At 40.9% G+C, this 20,349-nt stretch overlaps 1 protein-coding gene across 4 annotated transcripts in view; it reads right to left on the reverse strand.

Annotated features, from left to right (window-relative positions):
- The window catches only part of AMBRA1 (autophagy and beclin 1 regulator 1), a 130,395-nt gene that overhangs the window by 92,284 nt on the left and 17,762 nt on the right, over positions 1–20,349 (reverse strand). For all 4 annotated transcript variants that reach the window (XM_032111733.1, XM_032111730.1, XM_032111732.1 and 1 more), the window contains 2 exons: positions 5,173–5,259; positions 658–840 (listed from right to left, as the gene is read on the reverse strand). In XM_032111733.1, the coding sequence (XP_031967624.1) occupies positions 658–840; positions 5,173–5,259 (270 nt within the window). The remainder of the gene's footprint in view (positions 1–657; positions 841–5,172; positions 5,260–20,349) is intronic.

Raw genomic sequence — 20,349 nt, forward strand, 5'->3', positions numbered from 1 at the left:
CTTTAAAAGTTTGTCAGCAGAACCACTCAGCAAGAAGTACAGTGGCTAACAGGAATATTCTCCTAAGGTGTGGATGCACAGTCATTGCTCACTTTGACACAAGAGGCCTTCTTCTCTCGTTACAGGAAACTAAGCCTTAACACAGATTCACAATCACCAAATTTAAAAAAAAAACCAAACCAAGAAACCCCCAATCCCAGGAATGTCGGCTAATTTAACAAAGCTATAGAGACAGAGCAAGTAAAAACAACAGGACATGTTTGGCTGTCTCCTATAGCCTTAGACCAAAGAATTAAGTCTTGCAAATCCTCTTAGTGATTCCTGTTCTGTCTCAAGATTTGACAACTCTAGTAAACTTTTGGTTCCCCATCTGTTCCATAGGAGAAAAATATTCTCATTTTCTTAATTTAACCCATCTTCTAAATGTGGTTGAGATAGCCTAAAGTGTTGAAGGTAGCGTACAACATCCTTCTTTTTCACAACAGAAATTACAAGACCTATTTCTAGCAACCACTACTCTAATTATTGATTGATTTACTTAACCTGTTCCTACAAGAAGCCTAAGGTGTCTTTGATTGATAAACAGTAAGGAACCAGAAAGCAGTCCTGTGCTGACAACAGACTCAAGCAAGAGGGCTAGGCAGCACACACACTTACTCAAAATCTTCAAATTCCAGATCATTTCCCTCCACAGATGGGCTTGAGTTCTCTGAAGTGGAAGCAGACGAGGAGGAAGAGCGGAGACGGTTTTGCTGATACCGCATAGAGCGTTGTCGAATACTGTCCCTCCGGGAAAGATACTGGATCATCCTCTGAGCATAATATGCAGCAGGAGACAACCTGAGCAAGAAAAAGATACATAAATACTCATTACATAAGTATAGAATGACAGCCAGTCCTATTTTTCCTTTTGAACTCCAAGTGCCAGGGCAGTAACATCCTATCAGAAAACTGACTGCTTGCATTTTATCCATGAGTAAGATAGAGTAAATAAAGAAAGCAAGGAGAAGTAATTTTCCCTTTATACACTATACTCCCACATGATCCCCTTTGCAAACAGAAGCACCATACAAGTACCTACAGACAAAAAGCTCATCCACAACACAGAGAAATTGGCTTCTCAGGACTCTCTGGAGCTCACCGATTCATTTATTACCAGTTCACTCAAGTAAGCCCATCAAGCACCACTTCTAAGAACCAAGCCCAGTCCCAATGTGAACTCTGCCTGCAATGCCAAACAGCAGCACCGTTCAAATAAACATTGAAGGAAGGTGCTGTTGTTTTGATGGTACTTATGGAGTACCACGGAATATCAAGCAGGAGAAAAAAGGTTTCACAGCTTTAATAACTTTGTAATCTAAATTATAGGGATTTTATATAGTGGCAATTTCAACAGATCCACTAGATATATGTTAAGTGGAGCTTTAAAAGCCTTGCATCCCACCTGAAAGGAAACCTTTCCTCTGCAATTAACTCTTAATTCTCTCTCATGCATAACGTAGCATTTGTTTGCATGAGCTATCACACACCAGTATTACTCCCTTGAGACAGGTAAACACATACTCCCTTTTCCTACCCTGTGCATATCCACAGCTCCTCGCACATGCTTTCTGTGACACAGTTACTCAGTGTTAAAATCCAGACAGCTCAGATGCTTCATTTATCATTTCATTAGCCTTATTTGGTTAGATGTGAATTCTAATTTGGGTGGAGGACAAGTTCAGGAGACAGACTACACATTCAGGGGGGTAAACACTTAAGCCAATAAGCATCAAAAGGGTAAGAGGAATGGCACACTCTGCTTGATTCCTCCAGAATGTTTTATGCACTGTTTAATGAGTTACACCTGCTCATGCTTACATAAAGAAGAAGGCTTTGCTGGACTAACACATCACTTCTCTCTACTCCCCATAAGACTTAATAGGCCAAGTACAAAAAGCAAGGTATTACAGATGTGCAGTCATAAATGAGGAGCTGTTCTCTTCTCTGGGCTTTTCCATAAGCCAAAGCATTTGTGCATGCCTAAAAATAAATCTACAGCATAATATGTAGAGAGAGAAAAAAGAGGAACATGGACAAGGCAAACACTGGAAAACACAAACAGTGGTCTCAGCAGTCCAGCAGTGTAACCACTGAAACTTTTCTTTTTCCTAGTATCACACCTAGGGAGAATATTACAGAAGAATATGAAGAATGAGTTTAGCAGTCCTCTAAAATTATGCAGGACACGAGAAGAAAAAACCTGGTGATGCTTGTTAGAAGAAAGAGTAGGCAATAAAGACTGGCCATAACCGATGACAAGATGCCAGATTCAGCTTCCTGACAGCACATGGTGTGTACACTGGATAGACTGTGAAAAAGGTCTCAAAAGACAACACAAGAAGCTTAAGCCTGATACACAGAGAGAAAAGTGTAGATCTAACTGCTTAGATTTTTTTCTAGAGATATATCCAATGAACACGCTGTGATGCCTTATATATGCAGCCTGGGAGCATACATAACTCTTATTGAGTATTTCTATTTAAAAAACATTACTATAGGTGTTCTTTGATGACAGCTTTATTTGATTCTTCTGCAGATTATTTTCTGAGCTCAGTACATATTGAAACTGTGGAGAATGACAGAACAGCCAAGCTGACTTTAGAGAAGTTCAGCAAGGCCACTGAGAAATACCACTGCAGTCTACATTAGACTATTCATTCTAGATCTGAGGGAACTTCAAAAAATACTCTCTCTGCCTCACTGCTGACCTGAGTTATTCAAATATAGCACCATTACAGACAGTAAATGAAGGAACAAAACTAACACATACACATGCTCTCAAAAATAAATTTTTCAGATCATGTAGTTTATGTAGTCTTTAAAAAAATACTCCATTGGAGAGAGCTTGGTCTTAAGGAGGTATATATTTTTATTATATATTTAAAACACAAACACACTAAGACATATACAGATGTTTATTTATATATATAGATGTGTTTATTTCACCTTTGTTTCACTTCTCCACCTTGTTATTTAACTTCTCAAAGACACAAGTTTACATTTGGAACTTATGATGCTACAAAAAACCCTTCAAAATGCAGTAACACTCCTTTTAATCACTTTTCAAATTTCTAACAAGTTAAAGGGACAGTTAAAAATATCCTACTAGCCCAGCACACCAGTAAGGTTTATGGAGGAAGACTCTAATCCTATCCCACTCAAACTTCCAGCTGGTACTGTTTATGCATCTGTGAATCTAATCCTCTGAAAAGGACAGTGATATTTACTGGAACTCTCTTAGAAGAGTTTCAAAACTGGACTTTTCTTCCAAAGCTCCTTATAAACTCAAGCCACTGTAGCTTCTACCACAACCTAAAAACCACTTGAACGGTCACATGAAGAGCACTGTATCAGTTCTAAAATGGCTTCAAGTAGAAAACTATTTTTGACAATGCTCCTTATGCTAGGAAATGTCTCAGGCACTGTTCCCTTTTCATACATTTTATTGAGCTTCATCATAGCAGACATCTGGCAAAAAAAAGAACTCAGATACCTAGGCAGGCCCTCCTTTTCTTTTTTAAAAGGCAGCTCCCAGAGAGCTGGAATCAGTTCTTAAAATCTCTGCTCTATCAATCTGCCTGCTTTGGACAAGGCACTCCAGAAACAAGGAATGGTGCACTTCCAGCAATACAGCAGCTTTTGGCGCTCATAAATTAACCTGAATGCAGCAAGAGCTTTAAATGAATATTTGTAGAATATAATTTTCATCTTTCCAAGTAAATCAATCCCTTTACCTGTCATTTAACCAACTGCCATTTAGAAGCTTTTACATTTATCAGTAGTTCTGATATGCAGTTGCCAAGACCTTCAGCAGTCACCTAGGTTGGTTTCCAAAGGAACTTACATATAGGCAGAACACTCCACCATACTTTCACTTCACTACAATTTTGTTTACATCATTCCAAACCTTTGAATTATCTTTACAAAGCAACTTTCTTCATGATAAACGGAAAAAAAAACCAATATAAGATTTCACCTCTACAAGGCTTTCTCTACAGAGACAGTTAGCAAGGAATTATTTACCAATTATGCCATCTGGCCAGTTTGCAACACAGCCTTTTATTTCAGAACTTGTACTTAAGAGTGTCATCTGTATAAAAATGCAGATTTTGTCGTTAATGATGAAGAAAATAACAAGATAACCCCTCCCCCCACAAACTCACAAAACAACCCTCCTTCAGCAACTCAAGATTTAATTTTCAGTGGTATTCCTGTACTCTTCCTTATGATAAATCCTAGTAGCCTTCAATTCACACAGCTATGCAAGAGATTCCCCAAAAGGCTAAATCAGATATATTTTACTCTTACTGAGTTTCTTTAGTCATAGCTTTGCTAAACTCGTCTAAAGAAAGCTTATTTGTCATGGTTTATTCTTTGAAAGTTTCCAAAGCTGCTTACTGTTCACGATTCTATCATTTCTTCTGACAGAGTCTTTGGGTCGCAGTATCCCATCTGTTGCTTTCTTAATACACTAAATAGAAACTGCAAAGATAATTTCTTTCCATTTTTGATAACTGCCACATTTGCTTTTTCTAGTCCTCTGAAACACTCCCACCTCTTTTGAAGATTAAGCAGCACTACAGGTGTTTCTATGTCTAATGTCAATGATTCATGACTCTTCAAAAATAATTGTCAGTATTTTGTTCTTAGTTAAGTATACATAACCTTCTGGCTATGCTCTCTTTTGTATGGATACATTTATGGAGACAATTCAAGCTTCCAAGCACGTTGTCTGCTCACACCAGCTCCTAACTGCCTTTACTGCATTCCCTCTTTCTCCTGAATAGATTGTTTTTTAATTCATTTTTATTCAAAAGAGATTTTTAATATATTGCTGTATCTCATTTACTGTTGGATCTGTTTGCCACCTAGTGTTCTCCATCCCAAACGATTTCAGGAATTCTTATGTGTTTGCTTCAACAGTAACTCCTTCCTGTTTTCCTCATTTCCCCCCAGACTTAATAGCATCTGCTCATTTGTTTTGCTCTCTGTCCCCATGGCAAGTCATTAAGAAGGAGATAAGCCCAATATTAGAACCAATGACAGAGGATTCAGTCTGTTATACTGAAGTTATGCTCTTGCACATGGAACTTAAAACTTAAATGCCTTTAGACTGCATTTAGATCTTACCTGGCTGGATCTGGGTAGATTGGATGTTCCCGGGATCCTGCTCCATCATAGCGAGATAATGAAATGAGGGAAGACTCCAGCAACCTCCTAGAAAGGAAAAACAAATTACAACGTCAAAGACCATTCAGGAACATCCCTCCTATATATGATCTACTTTCTTAAACCTCTTAAGACTATTTCTGTCATTTGAGAAGAGAATTCTGCAACATACTGAACCACTCACTGATGGCATAAGTGTTTTCACCACACAGCTATTCAAAGTTTTATGTTCTCATGGCACAGGAGAAAGAACACCTCAAGTAAGGAAGAAGAGTGGTCCCATATCTGCTTCCAAGTTCCAAGAGAAAGATGTAGATGTCACTTCTCTGGAGAAAATCCATCCCAATTTGTCAGGTCCATAAACACTATCACTGCATTGGCCATCTGCCAAATTCTTACCTGCTCAAAGATGGCTACACATGGAATGGGCCAGGGAGCAGAGGACAAAGAACACACATTAGCATGTGGACTTTAAGGGCACCACTGGTGTCTATTCACAATAAGATCTTGAATCTTAAGTCTCAAGGCTCTGAAAGAGAGGTTTTCAGCTACAAAAAAAAAAAAAATGTTCTTTTCCTCTGTATTTTAATCAGCCACAGGGAGAGATACCAAATATTCACTCAAGAAGTAAATGTATGCAAATGCAGCCAGACAGCCTGAATATATGAGAAGTGAGACTGAGTCATGAAGGCAGCAGATTCAAAAGTATATAGCAGGAACATGTCCTCAACCCTAGCTTCTACACGCACTTCTGTCTAGCTTCTCTTATAAACCAGAGGACAGCACTGTTTAAAGACTGACTCATGGCCTGTTGCAGCCATTAGATTAACACAAGAGAGATGATTTGGGGCAGGCACAGAAAGTGGAAAAACCAACTCTCAAAGTTTTTAAGATCGCTGAGTTCCCTTTCAAATCCTTTTACCTCAGAACTCCTGCTAAATTTTGTTTTCCAGTCTGTAACTTAATGAAAATAGTGGTGGTTTGAAAGTCAAAGAGGTCCAACACCACATCTGTTCTAGTCACTCACACACACAGCTGTTGAGAAAGATTTGAATCCTTCAGTCTTAGCCTCACATTCATAATAATCAGCTAGCCTTTGCAACTCAGGACAGCAAGCATCAACACAGGAAGCAGGAAGAAGGACCAGATAAAATCCACACCCAACTTCCCATTTCTAGCCACATAAAGACAGTAGAATTGCAAATGAGACATCTTTTTTCCTAGCAGCAGCCCACCCATCAGGATCTCAAGAAAAATTTTTACTGTCTTCCAGCAATTAAAAAAAAAAAAATGTACTTCCTTCTAACATTATAGATCTAGAATACAGAAAACAGCGAGAGATTGCTTCAGTTTGCCAGTTGGAAAAGTGTTTGTCAGCTTGAGAAACTCAGTACTTGCTGCAAGGCACTGGGACCATAGACAAAACAAGAAATCCTGTCCCTTCTAGCACAAAGTTGTTTGGCAACCATTTGTCTTATTCAAGAACAGTTATTAAATCTCTTAAACTTTGAGATTAATTAATTCCCCTGGTTCCTGGGTTACTGAGTCAAAAGCTCTACCCTTCAATACTGCTAGATATTATGAATCCCTTGGCTACCCAGAAAGTTGTTATACTTCAATCCTGTTTTACCAAACCCTTCCTTCTGCTCCAACTATGTATCAATATGTACAAAAAGCAGCCAAACCAGAATGAACAGTGCTACAGCCTTATGAGGTATACCTGAAGTCCTATACCTGTGAGGTACGCAGGTATACCTATTACTTGCATCACATATATACTGCTTTAATTCTCTCTAGGGAAAGGTAGACAGATTAAAACCAGCAGAAAGGATATTCTACCTGCTTAGGCAGCTGGCCCTTTCTAAACCACTGGCTCAGAGTTCAGAGACTAGGTTAATGCCACTGCAATACCAACATGTTTTTTAGAAATCTGCTTTTCAAAGCTGCTTGTGCAGAGTGCCCCAAAAACAGCATTTTTCAAGCAACCTGGATATGCCAAGGCTGCCACCCTACTGGAACATCCTGCCTGATCACTGGACTTAATCAAGGAGAAAGAGTTTCCAGAACATGCAGATTCTGGCAGGGTCACAACCCTAGAAACAGCAGCTGCCTTGTGATGTGAGCAATGCCTATGGTGTTCCAATAACGTGCACACAAATGATCACCAAACTCATTCCTATCAAAAGTCCTGGTGCCTACACATCCCACCCTCTTTCCCAGCCTTTCAGCCTCTGTCCACTACCTGACACAGTAAAATCAAAGCCACAAGGGAAGATGACCAGTACATGCTGCACAGCCTAGCAAACCCTGTTAGAAAGAAGTCTCCTGGTATTCTCCACCCATATTTGCCTTCTCACCTTTGGAAAAACTGGCAACTGCCTAAGATGATCATTGACTTTGACCTTCAGAAAGCATCCAGTAGCTATGCTGAAAGAAATCAAAATCTATGCTAAGCAGAGGACACCACAAGGGTGCAGAAGCAGAGCACACATCATTGTAACTTGGTGTGGGTCGGCAAAGAGACCGTCTGCTTGGCTTGGGAACAGCACTTTCGGGAATCCATCGCTCTCACCACTGCACTGCAACAGATCCTTGAAATAAATATTTGAAGAGTCTTGCTACAGCAGGTAGTTGGCAGCTCAGATGAGACCTGGTATGGGTTACTCTAGCAACCAACAGTTGCCTGAGCCGCAGGATGGCCAAGCGTCCAGGTAAAGAGACTTCCTCTGGGCTTCAACAGCCCTGTGACACCACCTGAACAGCCTGCAACTCCATCCCATGCAGCAACAGAAGCTGCTGCAGCAGGAACATCTTCACCAGAAAGGCTCCCATGGAAGACCAGTAGTTACAGGGTTGTAAGGAACAGGATGGCAAACATTCTGTTAAATGCATTCCCCAGAACCCTCTCTGAGCTTTCACTGTCCAAGTTGAATGGTCTCAGTTAAGGTGGCCTTTCCAGCAGAGCCTTCCAAGCCGGCCAAGACCAAATCCAGCTCCTGCACTACCTCACAATGAGGCACACAAGCCACATACTAGGGCCACATTCAGATCATGTGGACAGAGATAATTAATTCAGTTAACAGTAACTGCTAAAAGCTAGAGCTGATTTTAAGTCTGATTAGTAGATCTTAATTATCCTACAGCTGTGCCCTCTCAGATCACAGAGTAATCAACAGAGGGATACAAATACACACAACAGGCAAAAAATCCAAAACAAGGCAACAAGCAACCTCATGTGATCCAGACAGACCATCTCTGTGCTTAATGCTCCAGAGAATAACAATATCTGTACTGAGGCAGAGTACTAAGCACAAATAAAATCCATTTTTAACTGACTTATTCTAGACTTAGCCCTTGGGACCCAAAGTTACAAATCCAAATGCATTTAGTACTGACAAATGGGTTCAATAACAGATACACTGCTATAATCATCAAAGTGTCTCATCTGTGTCACTGGTAGTGTAACCTACTGTCCTTCAGGAAGGGGCAGATAAATACTCTTAAAGTACGTCATGCTGCATTCTGCCAAGTCTTATGTGTCACACCCATAACTTCTGGCACCAGAAATCCCAAAAGAGACACAGACTATTTGTTTTCAGTAAACCCGAAGTGTAAGGTAGTCCAACATCCTACCACAGTAAATGTAAGGTTGGGAGCAATGCTGCTAAGGAGGACAAACATAATCCATGGATGAATAGAAGCAGCTCTGTTACACTAAACTGCTAGCCACTAAACATTTAAGTTTCCAACAGAGAAGCATGAAAAGAGAGAACAGAAATGCATATTGCCTGCATCTCCTTTTGAAACATTTCAGTAGATCACGCTTGATTCCCGAATCCTTTCTGCAGCTTACAGCAACCTCCTCCTCTCCCACATCCCCCATTTTTGCTATCCAGATATATAACAGGCTAACACTAGGCTCTATGGAAGCAATTGCTCCACTATCTCTGTCTAGACAATATGAAATTGTCACAAATGACATCTAAAGTACAATTAGTAGAGAAACTGCAATTTCTACACTCTTCCCCCGCTCACCAGGAAAAAAAAAAATCACACATTATCATCCTCCAGGTTGTCAGTCACTCCTGCAAAGGATGAAGATTAACTCTGCTCACTCTGAGAGATGCTTCTACCCCAGCTTGCTAAATTAGGAGGAGGGGGATTGTAGTTTTTGTTGGGTTTATTTTTTTTATTAAAACTACTATAAGATATAAATTGCCTCTGTTTAGCAGCACTGAGATCTCAACTCTCTGATTGAGATCAGGCTCCTTTTCTGTCAGACATCAACAGCTCTGGAACTGCTGCTCTACACTTCCTCTGTTAACTCAGGTCTGCAGCAATCGCTAGAAAGGGGGCAAAGGAAGCAGACTCCAAGTTACACAACACTTCTAGAGAGGGGAGAGAGAAGGAACGCACGCATACAGGACACTACAAGCAGAAAAGGGAGATTTTTCAGGAATGAAGCTGAATGCCAGAAGCTGCAGTTCGAGGGGAAAAAAGTCATGAAGCCATCTTCTCACAGCACATCAGCCATTGGGCTATACCCCCATTCTCCCTACGGGGGTGAGGATCACCACCAAAGCCTTTTGGGACAGAGATTCATCTCAGCAGGCTTTGAGAAGATACTTAACTGCAGCAAATTTAACTTTTCAGTAACAGTTTCTAAGGATATGCAATCCCTACACTACGTCTTAGATTTGCTGTCACAGCAGGTGCATTACTGAGTAATGCTACTCCAAGCCACACTGAGGGACGGGTTTTCCTCCCTACCCAAAAGGGAGGTGTTAACAAACAGCACTGAGGCTCAGTTTCCTTAGAATCAAAAGGGTGTTCAGTCAGCTGCAATCCTCCTAAGCTGCTCTTCACCAACAACCAGGGCAAACCAGTAAAATGAAGCACTCTAAGGACAGTAATCACACCTACTCCTCCCCTACTCCCAGCCTTCAGCTATGAGGAAAACTTAAAACAGCAATTCCTAGTTATCCTTTGAAGCAAAAGTATATTGACGACTCTTGGAAGCCTCTGACTTTCCTCCCCTGGTTTTGTGTCTTCCCTGAGAAGACTTCTATTTTGCATACTGCCCATTCAGAGGTGAAAATTATCACACTACATATTACATCCCTTTTTCAGCCCTCCAATTTACAGCCAGCACTCAGTTCCCCCAAGCGCTCATCCCTGTGAATGTGCTCCCGTGGTTTCCCACAAGAAGGTAAAGAATAGCAACAGTTTAAAACTAGACTCCCTTCAATCATCTTCCTCTTACAGCCAGGCAATGTATAACCTAAAGATAACAACAAAACTGAAGCATGAAAACAGCTGAATGTTCTTCAGCTGTCCAGTAACACCAATACCCTCCCTCAAACCTTGAATTCAATTATTAACTGTTAACAAACCAAATTCATTCTAGGAGATCAATTATAGCCTTGATAGAGCACTAAAAAGCTATTTTAAATAAAAATCTCACTGGCTTGGTTGTTTTTCCCTTCCCTTTTCTCAGAAGAATAGGAAAAAATTATTTCAGACATCTGTATTGTGTTGCCTACTTTCAAAAAGCAAATTGAAATCACGTAAGCAGAAACCATCAAGCATTTTGTTCCATAGCTTCATTTTCCATAAAAGTTTTGTAGCCCTTCTCAAACAGAAAAACACTATTGCTCTTCACCAGTTTCATATTGAAGCTTAAAATAAAAAAGCAATCAGTATGCAGTTCTAAAGATTGCCTGAAAAAATGATTTCTAAAATTAAGTTCTTAACATAATCTGCTCTGATACCTCAAAGCTAACATTTCTAGACTGTTTCAGCTTTCATATGGTTATGGTTAGACATATTTAGCCTAGCATCAAGACTGGATTAGGACAGGTCAGAAACAGAGATTAGGAGAGAAAAAATAGTCAAACAAAAGGATCAAGCTTTTCTTAAGATAGTTCTAACCATCTACAAGAGATAAATAACCTGAAAATATCACTACTCATTAAAACCTCAACAGTCACTTTTACAGTTCTGAGTTAGCTCCTCCATCCCCTTGTTCACATCTGTGCCAAACAACTCATCCTCAGTGAGGAACAAGAGTTGGTGGCTGTCTTTCTTATGAGTATCTAAACCCTGTTAGACATCCTTTTCATCACTTTTCTTAAGCTATTCCATACAATGAGCAACTTTTACAAGAAAATTTCCTTTCTTTAGGGAAAGCAAAGATGCAATATGTGATCAGAGACAAGTTCCAAACACAGCTTTTGTAGAACACTTTGGTCTGTTTGTGGGAAAGAACTTGTGTTAACACTGAAGGTACAAGTAGGGACAGAGAAGACATCCTTCCCAGTTGGAGGTGCAGAGTTGTCAGAGGAGCAGATCCGATATAAGGCAGAAGTTATCATAGAAAGTGATTTTTCCCCTTCACTGATTCTGGGCAAGAATCCTGTAGAAAACAAACTGTAAGGATTTCTCAGTCAGAAAAGAGACAGCACATAAGGTCTTCAGCCAAGATGGGAAGGAGTGCAGAGAAAAAGAGCACAATTACATGAAACAAAGAAGTATAGGTAAGAGTTTGAACAGCAGAAATGAGCACTGGGAATTGAGTTCTCTTAATTACAAGGTGGGGAGTAGAGTTTCAAGGAAAACATGGTTAACCCTTTAAACTTACTTCAATTTAACTAGAAAGTAATACCACAAAATGAATTGCGCTATTACTGCATCTCTGCTCTTGGACCAGGAACTCCAATTTCCATTTACCACCTGATGCCACAGAAGCTACACAGCAACTCTGGAGCTCATCACAGGGAAGGTGGGTGGCTTTACAGAAAGTGACAAATTCTTTTAAGAAGACCCAAAGCTGCACTGTTAATCTATTAGTTCACCTGCTGAAAAAGGCCATGCATCAGAACAGAAAATGAATGAACATTATGGAGAGGTCCTCATCATACAGCATCTGGGAAATGATTATTTCAACAAGCAAGAGAGAACGCACATCCATGACAGATATTAAAAGGGTCAAGACCAGCTACAGCAAGCAGCATTGATTAGTTTTGGCAATAACTCCAACATGAAAAGAACAACGAAAGATCTTGCACTTCCATTTTTCAGGGGCAAAGCTTGAGGGACAGGAGGAGAGAAGAAATTAAAATCAGTTCAAGCCACCGCATGTGCTATATTGCTCTACAGTGGCAGTTTCACACCAGTGCTCAGGATGAGGCAGGCACCTGAGCCGAGCTGAAGACAGACGTCACATTTCTCCACCTAGACCCTTAACAACATGCCATTATACCAGAAATTCAGCTAGAGGGTATGGGTTTCTAGTTATGGTAAGGTTTGAAAGCACGGTGAGAACATAGCTAACACACTGAACTCCTTCAGCCTGCAGACAGCTTTACTCTTCTGAGGGCTCTTCTGCCTACCTTCGTCTGTATGTCTGCTTCAAATTCACCTTGTTCCGGGAGATCCCAACACCAGAGACTCTGTGGCCAGCAGAAATCTCTGCTTACCCACACACAGATCTGCGTCAGCTTCTGGGATAATTACATACGACTCATGTTTCTCCATAGGGAACTGAAGAGGAGGTGTCTTTCTTGAGGGGGCAGAAGCCATACCATAGGTTTCTAAGGCTATGGTAACAGAGGTCTCATCACAAATCAAGCAATTCATTTAAAATGCTCTTCTTCATGCTGGAGTAATGAAGAAAGTCTGGTCAACAGATGACTGGCAGGGTAGTTCAGTCATTTTGTCCTGCCTTCCCACTTCAGGAAGACAGGGGAATGATTTGATCCTAATGCATTTCAAGCAGAAAAATGAGTCAGTTTCCTGGCAGATAATGAACCCTGTTTATTTACAGCCTTCAGTTTCAGCAGGTGCTCTCTCAAGAAGAGCAAGGGAGGAGGTCACTTACATCATCAACACAAACAGCCATTTGGTGCAATCAGTTAAATATGTATGTGGAAAATGTTTAAAATGCATGTTAGCTATTCAACAGACCAGAACAGCTCAACTGGAGAAATCTAAAGTCACCACTATTTTGGTTACAGTTGTATTACTGAGTCAGATCACAGGTCTCCCTCTCTCCTCTTGCTCCAGGACCACAGATTAGATGAATGCTACCCTACTGCAACTTCTCCACCCCAGATTAAAAAGGAGCAAATAATTGGACAAGAGCACTTTGTCCCCAGACACACCATGCTGTGAGAATTTCTAAAGAGCATAAAGAGTGAGTGCACACATGCAATATATGTGAAGTGAATGCATATCTCAAATTTAAGGGCTCATATTACAATAAAAAGGCACACTACACTGCCAACATCTCCAGTTCTTCCCCACAGTGAAGAAAGCTACGGAGAGCTTTTAGATTAGCAAGCAGGCCTGAAACAGAAGGTCTGGGGGCCTGCCCAAAACTTGTTTCTTTGCAAAAGCCAAAACCAAATTGAAACTTAGACACTGTTTTAACGTGACTTACCTGAAGCCAGACTACAAACTCTAGAAATCACAGCTAGATAGTTTAAGCACGTCACAAACCTCCATTAATCGTAAGCTGAGCATAAGCCCCTAGACAGAATTCTACAATTACCTGAACTCAAGGCACATAGATTAAAAAAAAGAAACAGGAGCAACTCTACCTGGTCAAGTGAGCTTGTCTGGACATGCTGCCTACCCTGCAGCAGCTGGATCAGGTGGCTGCAGGGAAACTATGTGCAGACAGCAGAGGAGACAGACAGCCTAACAAAGGATGGCTTTCAAGAGAGGGAAGCTATTCACACTTCTTCCCTCGTTGTAGGAAAGTTGAGAACTGAATATGTTTTATGGTATCCTCAAATAGCTATCTGTTTGAAGTCAGCTGTCTTTAAACTTCTAAGCAATTTGTGTTTATTCAAGATCTTTGGTCTACAGTCACCTCATGCATGTATTCCTCAAAAAAACAAACAACCCCACAAAAAAACCTGCCCAAAACAACAACAACCAACATCCACCTACCCACCCAAAAAACAATACCCCCCCCCCCCCCCCCCCAAAACCCCAATTAAAAAAACCATACACACACAGAGAAAACCACCACCAAAAAACCCCCAAAACCCCACCCAAGTCTAGATCTCAACAGAAGCAAAATTAAAGGCCACTTTGGAAGCACATACCTCTTTCATTCTCATTAAAACATCACTTTAATCCAAATTCAGTAAGTTCCCTTGCTGCCACACTGCAGCAGGTGAAATTCCAGAACAGTTCCCACAGAAAAGACACTTGTAGGGAAAGAGGCTTCTGTTGCCTGAAGATTGCAGAGGAACAAACTTTACCCATTTCTTTTATAGGTGAACTCCTCACTGCTAGGCCTAGACTACTAAGAAGAGGGGTGGGAGAAGGGCAGTGGTTGAAATGGGAAAATACCATAAAGGTATTTGAGAAAGCAGAGTTATTTCTATACCTGCCTAGTTTGTAAGTCAAGCTGCTACAAGAGGAACATGGAGAAAAGAATCTCTTTTAGTCTGCTACAGTCATTGCTGTATATTTAAATTCAGACCAAGAAAAAGCAGCTTGCGCCTTGCTGCAAGTTTGGCGAAGGCCGCAGATACATGTCCAGCTTTCCAAAGCACTGGGGGGAAACTCGGCAGCAGGGAGTGTCCTCTTAGTTACTGCAAGAATGAAAGCACCAGGCATCACTTTTCTCGCCCACCAACTCTCAGTGAAGAAGAATAGAGCTCTAGCAACCTTACATTGGTCTTAAATCAGGAAACTACCAAAGGCAGGGAAGGAATATTTGTGCAAGAAAACAGGCACTTCTTTCACTTGTTCTTCTGCATAACTAGCAGCATACTAAAGAGCTCAAACTTCTAGAACTTCAGTAAAAGAGTCTTTCCTGCCCACAAAGAGACAGCAGGCTCGGTCTGGAAAAAAGCCCACAAAGCTGGAAGGCGACAGTAATAACCTCAGAGCTCAAAGGCATTAACTGACCATTTAGGTATCATGGCAACCTCTCCTATAGTTCAGGCTATGTTTTTATGTCAGTCTCATGATAAAACTAACTTGTATTTTTCAGTTTTAGTAAAAGCCAAGCAAACGATACTCACCAAGTTAGTCCACAGCTTGCACATCTCACATATAAACACTGCTAATTATCATGTCTAAATGCTCATGTCACTCTCAGACTATCATTTCACTTTATGTTCGCAACAGACAAATTAGGTCTTTGTTCACTCTTGTGCCCTGGTTAACATTTATAGAAATCATTCCCACACCCCACAGTTCTGGCTTTCTACCCTCAAGCACGTCTTCCCAAGCACAAACCCAAACCTCTTGTCTCTGCTTGCAAATCCATTTATAACTTCTGTTTACCCCAGCACTCCCACTGACTGCTGAGATATTACTTATCTCTATCGCCACCATTTTCAAGAATTTTAACAAAGCATCTTTGGAATTATTTCTACCAAGCCTGAAAACAGCACAGCATAAACTCTTCCAAAACTATCACAGTGTACATGGAGGCTCCAAGACTTGTCAGAAAAATCTTTCCTTCCACAGTACCGGTAAGGTCTACACACCATAACTTTAAACAAAATACTGAGCCCAAACTACAAATGCCAGGCCACAAGGCTAGCAAGGTTTCCACCAGTAATGGGTCTGAACAAAAACAGGAAAATTATGTTGGGTAGGTCTGTTCAGATTTAGCACCAGCCACATTCCCACTGATGTGGGGTCTGAGCAGCCAGCACCAGATACTGCTGCCTCTTCTCCACAGCTCAGGTGTGCCCCTCTCCTGCTCAAGCCTCCCTTTCTCTGTGAACTCAACACCACAATATATATTAAACACTTGAATAAGCAAGCCACAGCTGCTACAAGTAACTAGGAAAACAGTAGTAACTACAGTGATATTGCTAAATAAGGAATGGAACAAAAAAAGGCAGAATACACTAGGTGTGTATTCTTTTCTCCACCACAAAACACATTTTGTAGCTTTATATAAGGTAATTCCCTTCCGCTTTAGTTCCTCTCCCCCAAATAGTAAAGTGAGTAGCACTATCCTCCTCTCTGATTTTGATGGTAAATGCCAGTCACAGAACTGTCTCTTCCTAGGCAACTCTGCATCCACGGCAGGGGACAAGGAAGTGCTCTGGTTGTTTAGTTTTTAAATCAAGGATATGAGTGACATACACCCTTTCATTCAGTGCTTTGCACAGGGAGAAAGCTACCAGAAGTCAATACATGCAGAGATCCAATTAGCCTTGGTCATTTATGTCAGAAGCCAGAGCTGCACATACAAAACTCAGGCTCCAGCACAAACTCAGGAACAAATGCTGCAGAAGTGACTGTACTCTTTTCCATTTAATATACAGCACTGACCACTGTTGGGCAGGAATGCGGGTGCTCCTACCTTGTCCATCTACTTTAACCATGGACTGGTCCCAGTTCGACCACAAGTCAGCACTGTATCTACAACTTAGAACCAGAAGAGGCATCCCCTCAAGGCCTTGAGCAAGCCATACCTATTTGCACTAGAAAAAAAACCACACCCAACACAAAAAATCCTCAAACATATTCCTTGCCTTCTTATGGAAAAGCTCCAAAATTTAGGTAATAGCTCAAGGCATACTTGAAGAAGAAAACAGAGCTCCGGGGGAGAAAAGGTGACTGCCCAGACTCCAAAAAACATCTGCCAAGCAATCCTCCAGAAAACAAGCTCCATATTACAAAAGTCGTCCAAGGGGGTGAACAACCATTAAAATGAAAACAAAACCTTTGAGAAGGCAGACTACAAAGAAAGCTTTGCTCCAGGCTTGGTAGGCAATAAGCAAGAAGTCCAGACGAATTCTACAAAGTTGTCGAGGTCTTTTAGAGCTCTAACTCATGAGCATTTACATATGAGGAAGACAAAATACCTGTCTCACCTCAGATCCACATCTATCTCTTTCAAACCCTTAAAAAAGCTAAAAGGATAAGCTCCTCCCTTGCTTGCACTCTGTATCAGAGCCATTTCCTGTCTGGGTCCCTGTATTCACGCCTTTCTCCAAACACTGAAGAACTTGCAAATGTATGGTAACTACAGAGATAAGCTGCCGTTCAGGAGTGTGGAGGGTCCTCAAGCTACCCTTCATACAAGAACTCGGAAACTTTTAGGTTCTGAAAGGAGACAGAAAGGAGCAGAAGCAACATTACCCCCTTGTGGCAGCAAAGCAATATGGAAATAAGGTCTGAAAAATTCAAAGGGGAGCAGACTAGGTGTTATTCTTCATAGCTGATGTAAGAAGAGCTTTGTGCGGCCAGAAAGGCCATCAACACCGAAGAGAAACGAGATGAGCTGGAGTCACTGTACTATATGTAACTGGGTTCACATCACATAGCAAGAACAACGCAGGAGGGACCAGAGTCCTCAAATGAGACCTGACAAAATGAAAGACACAAATTTGTCCCTGGACCCTGTCAGATGGGTCCAGGGAAGCTGGTTTCACCTGTCATTTGTGCACAGTGTATCCAACAGACTAAAACACACCAAATGTGTGCCTTTTATACACTCACAAACAAAATAAAAGAGTTTATACAAGGGTCTCCAGACAAAAATTCGCTCACTCCTTTCTGCCTGTATGCATGACTAAAGTGTCATCCAGGACGGTTCAAAAGACTTCTCAGATTTTCAGATAACTTCAATAATGTATCTTGTCTGTCAAACTAAATAGGTGAGGCAAGGTGAAAATGTTATGCATTCATAAAATGCAGCCACGGAGTTACTCATACCACAGCCTACAGAATTTGACCTCTGGAATGAGTGCAGTGGAGTGGTTAGAGAAGTTTAACATAATTGCCAGACAAAGCTTCTTCGTGGAAGAATACGGATAATAAGCATTTCCTTGTGAAGCATAAGTTTCATGCAAACCTGCCTGGCAATAGGACAGAGCACAGCTTTCATTTGCAATAATGTACTGAAATCTCTAGACACAATAAACAGGTAAACCATATCAAAATTGTCCCCTTCATGTATTATAAGAAGTTAAATCTACAGAGAGCTATTTTCCTCTTCCTTCTTTTCCCCATCTATAAGAATTGTTTCACAGAGTAAGGTTTGAAATATGTTAACAGGGACACACGTCACTACTTGCTCCTTGCATCCATTCCACAAATACTGTGGAACTCAAATACCAGAACTCAGAAACAAAAATAAACTTATAACCTAATTACTTTCCTTTTTTTTTTCTAAAAACCCCACACTAATTCTGTAAATGTCACTTGTGTCATACTGAAATAGCCAAAGAGAAAATCTGCATCAGTTTTATTAGTCAGCATTGCACTGTACCTAGCATTAACTGATGAACTGATACATATTTCAGCAGAGATCACTGCTAGATTCTGTGTATCACTGTCTTAAGAAGGTGGCACCAGCTCCTCTCAAACAAGCAGCTGACTATAAGAATCCTCTTTCATTCCCTGTTCAACTTTTCATTATCAACCTGAATTGGCCCACACAGCAACAATGGCTTAAAGCACTTAGAGGTTCCCACACTGAGATTACAGTATTAATACAATACTGCCTCAACCCATTTTTAAATTAACAGGTAGCTATTAAAAAATTAAACTAGCTATCATCTGTTGCTCAGTTATCCTTCCTTCATCCACATCTTTCTAATACCTTCTCATGACCAATTTTATGCAGCACATTTCACATGGCAACTTCAGAGATTTCTGAGATTCTTTTCACTTTGATATTAAAAGTGAGGCAACGACATCCACAGGGGGAAACCCCCTATATTTGAATTACTGAGATCAGCCTGGAGAACCTCCAAAAAGCTGCAGCTCAGTCTCACAAACTTTTGCTTAACGTAGACCATAAACCTTCCCCAAATTCATGCCTCACCAGCACAACTTCAAGAAGCACACAGCTCAATGCCACACTGCTTTCAGGCTAAGCTGAGACAGGACTGCTTGTATTGCTGAGGTTCCCAGTGACATGCTTCTCCTAACAGAGGGGCCAGAGCTGTCAGTTAGGAATAGTGTCATTACCTGCTTATTAATGCTTTTGTGATTAGTCCAAGATAATTAGCCGAGTACGATCAGAATGAGCAGAATTCTCTTCTTGCCCAGCTGACACAGTTACAATAAACAGAATTCAAAGAACAGCCTTCACTAAACTACCCTATTAACTTAATTGACCCTCAATGGCAATGTTTTCCCAGAAAGCTACTTCTCAACCAGGAAAGCCATGTCAGGGAATGAATCCTGCCCATGGACAGCGAATGAGAACATACAGTTTTCACATACAATTTTTATCTTACATTTTTCGGCTAACCTTACAATACAGAGCTCAATTGCCCAATGAGGACATCTAATGGAGAGACAAAGAAGAACAGAATTATAAAACAGGTTATGAGCACATCTTGGATTGCAACACTAAGAATTAACCAGAGGCTGATAGGCACAAAATTACATTGATTGGAAGTGTGTCTGCAGTTACCACTTGTACCCTCAGGTTTGAAGGCTTATCCTCCCCCTTCTATTTCCTCAGCACTTTGAGCGTTACATAGCTTATATCTCAGGACTCTTAGCCCCCATCTTTGCAGGCTTCTGCAGCTCCAAAGGTTAACAGACATTTTGGACTCTGCTGTGCAGAAGTGGTTCCAGCACTTCCCATTGTGAAAGCACGCCCTAGGTCTGGGAGACATGAAGTCTTGGTGTGAGGATGTCCGTTCTATGCAAAATTTAGGTAAGTGGGTGCTTGCTGACTTGTTAATAGATTCACAGGATATTCTGAGTTGGAAGGGACCCACAAGGATGATCAAGCCCAGCTCTTAAGTAAATGGCCTGTATGGGGATTGAACCCACAGCCTTGGTGTTATTAGCACCATGCTCTAACCCAACAGAGCTAATCTCATCTACCACATTCTACAAAGAAAAATATAAACAGCTAATTAGAAAATGGCAGAAAATTATACCTGCAGGACACAGCTATCCTGCATAGGTTCCTTTTAAGGGAAAAGATTTCATAAAGCCCCAAGCCCACCTGATGTGTTTAACAAGAAAGGAAATGAAGTTTTACTTCAAGGAAATTGCCACAAGCATTTAATACCAGACTGCCCACTGCTTCCAGCTTCTTACCTCAGAACTCTACAGATAACCTTAACTTCAGATAGAAGGAAAGCAGAAGCCCCTGTTCTTTTGAAAGCCATGCCTGTTCTTTTG

Source organism: Corvus moneduloides, chromosome 6 (genome assembly GCF_009650955.1).
Source record: "Corvus moneduloides isolate bCorMon1 chromosome 6, bCorMon1.pri, whole genome shotgun sequence".
NCBI lineage: Eukaryota > Metazoa > Chordata > Aves > Passeriformes > Corvidae > Corvus > Corvus moneduloides.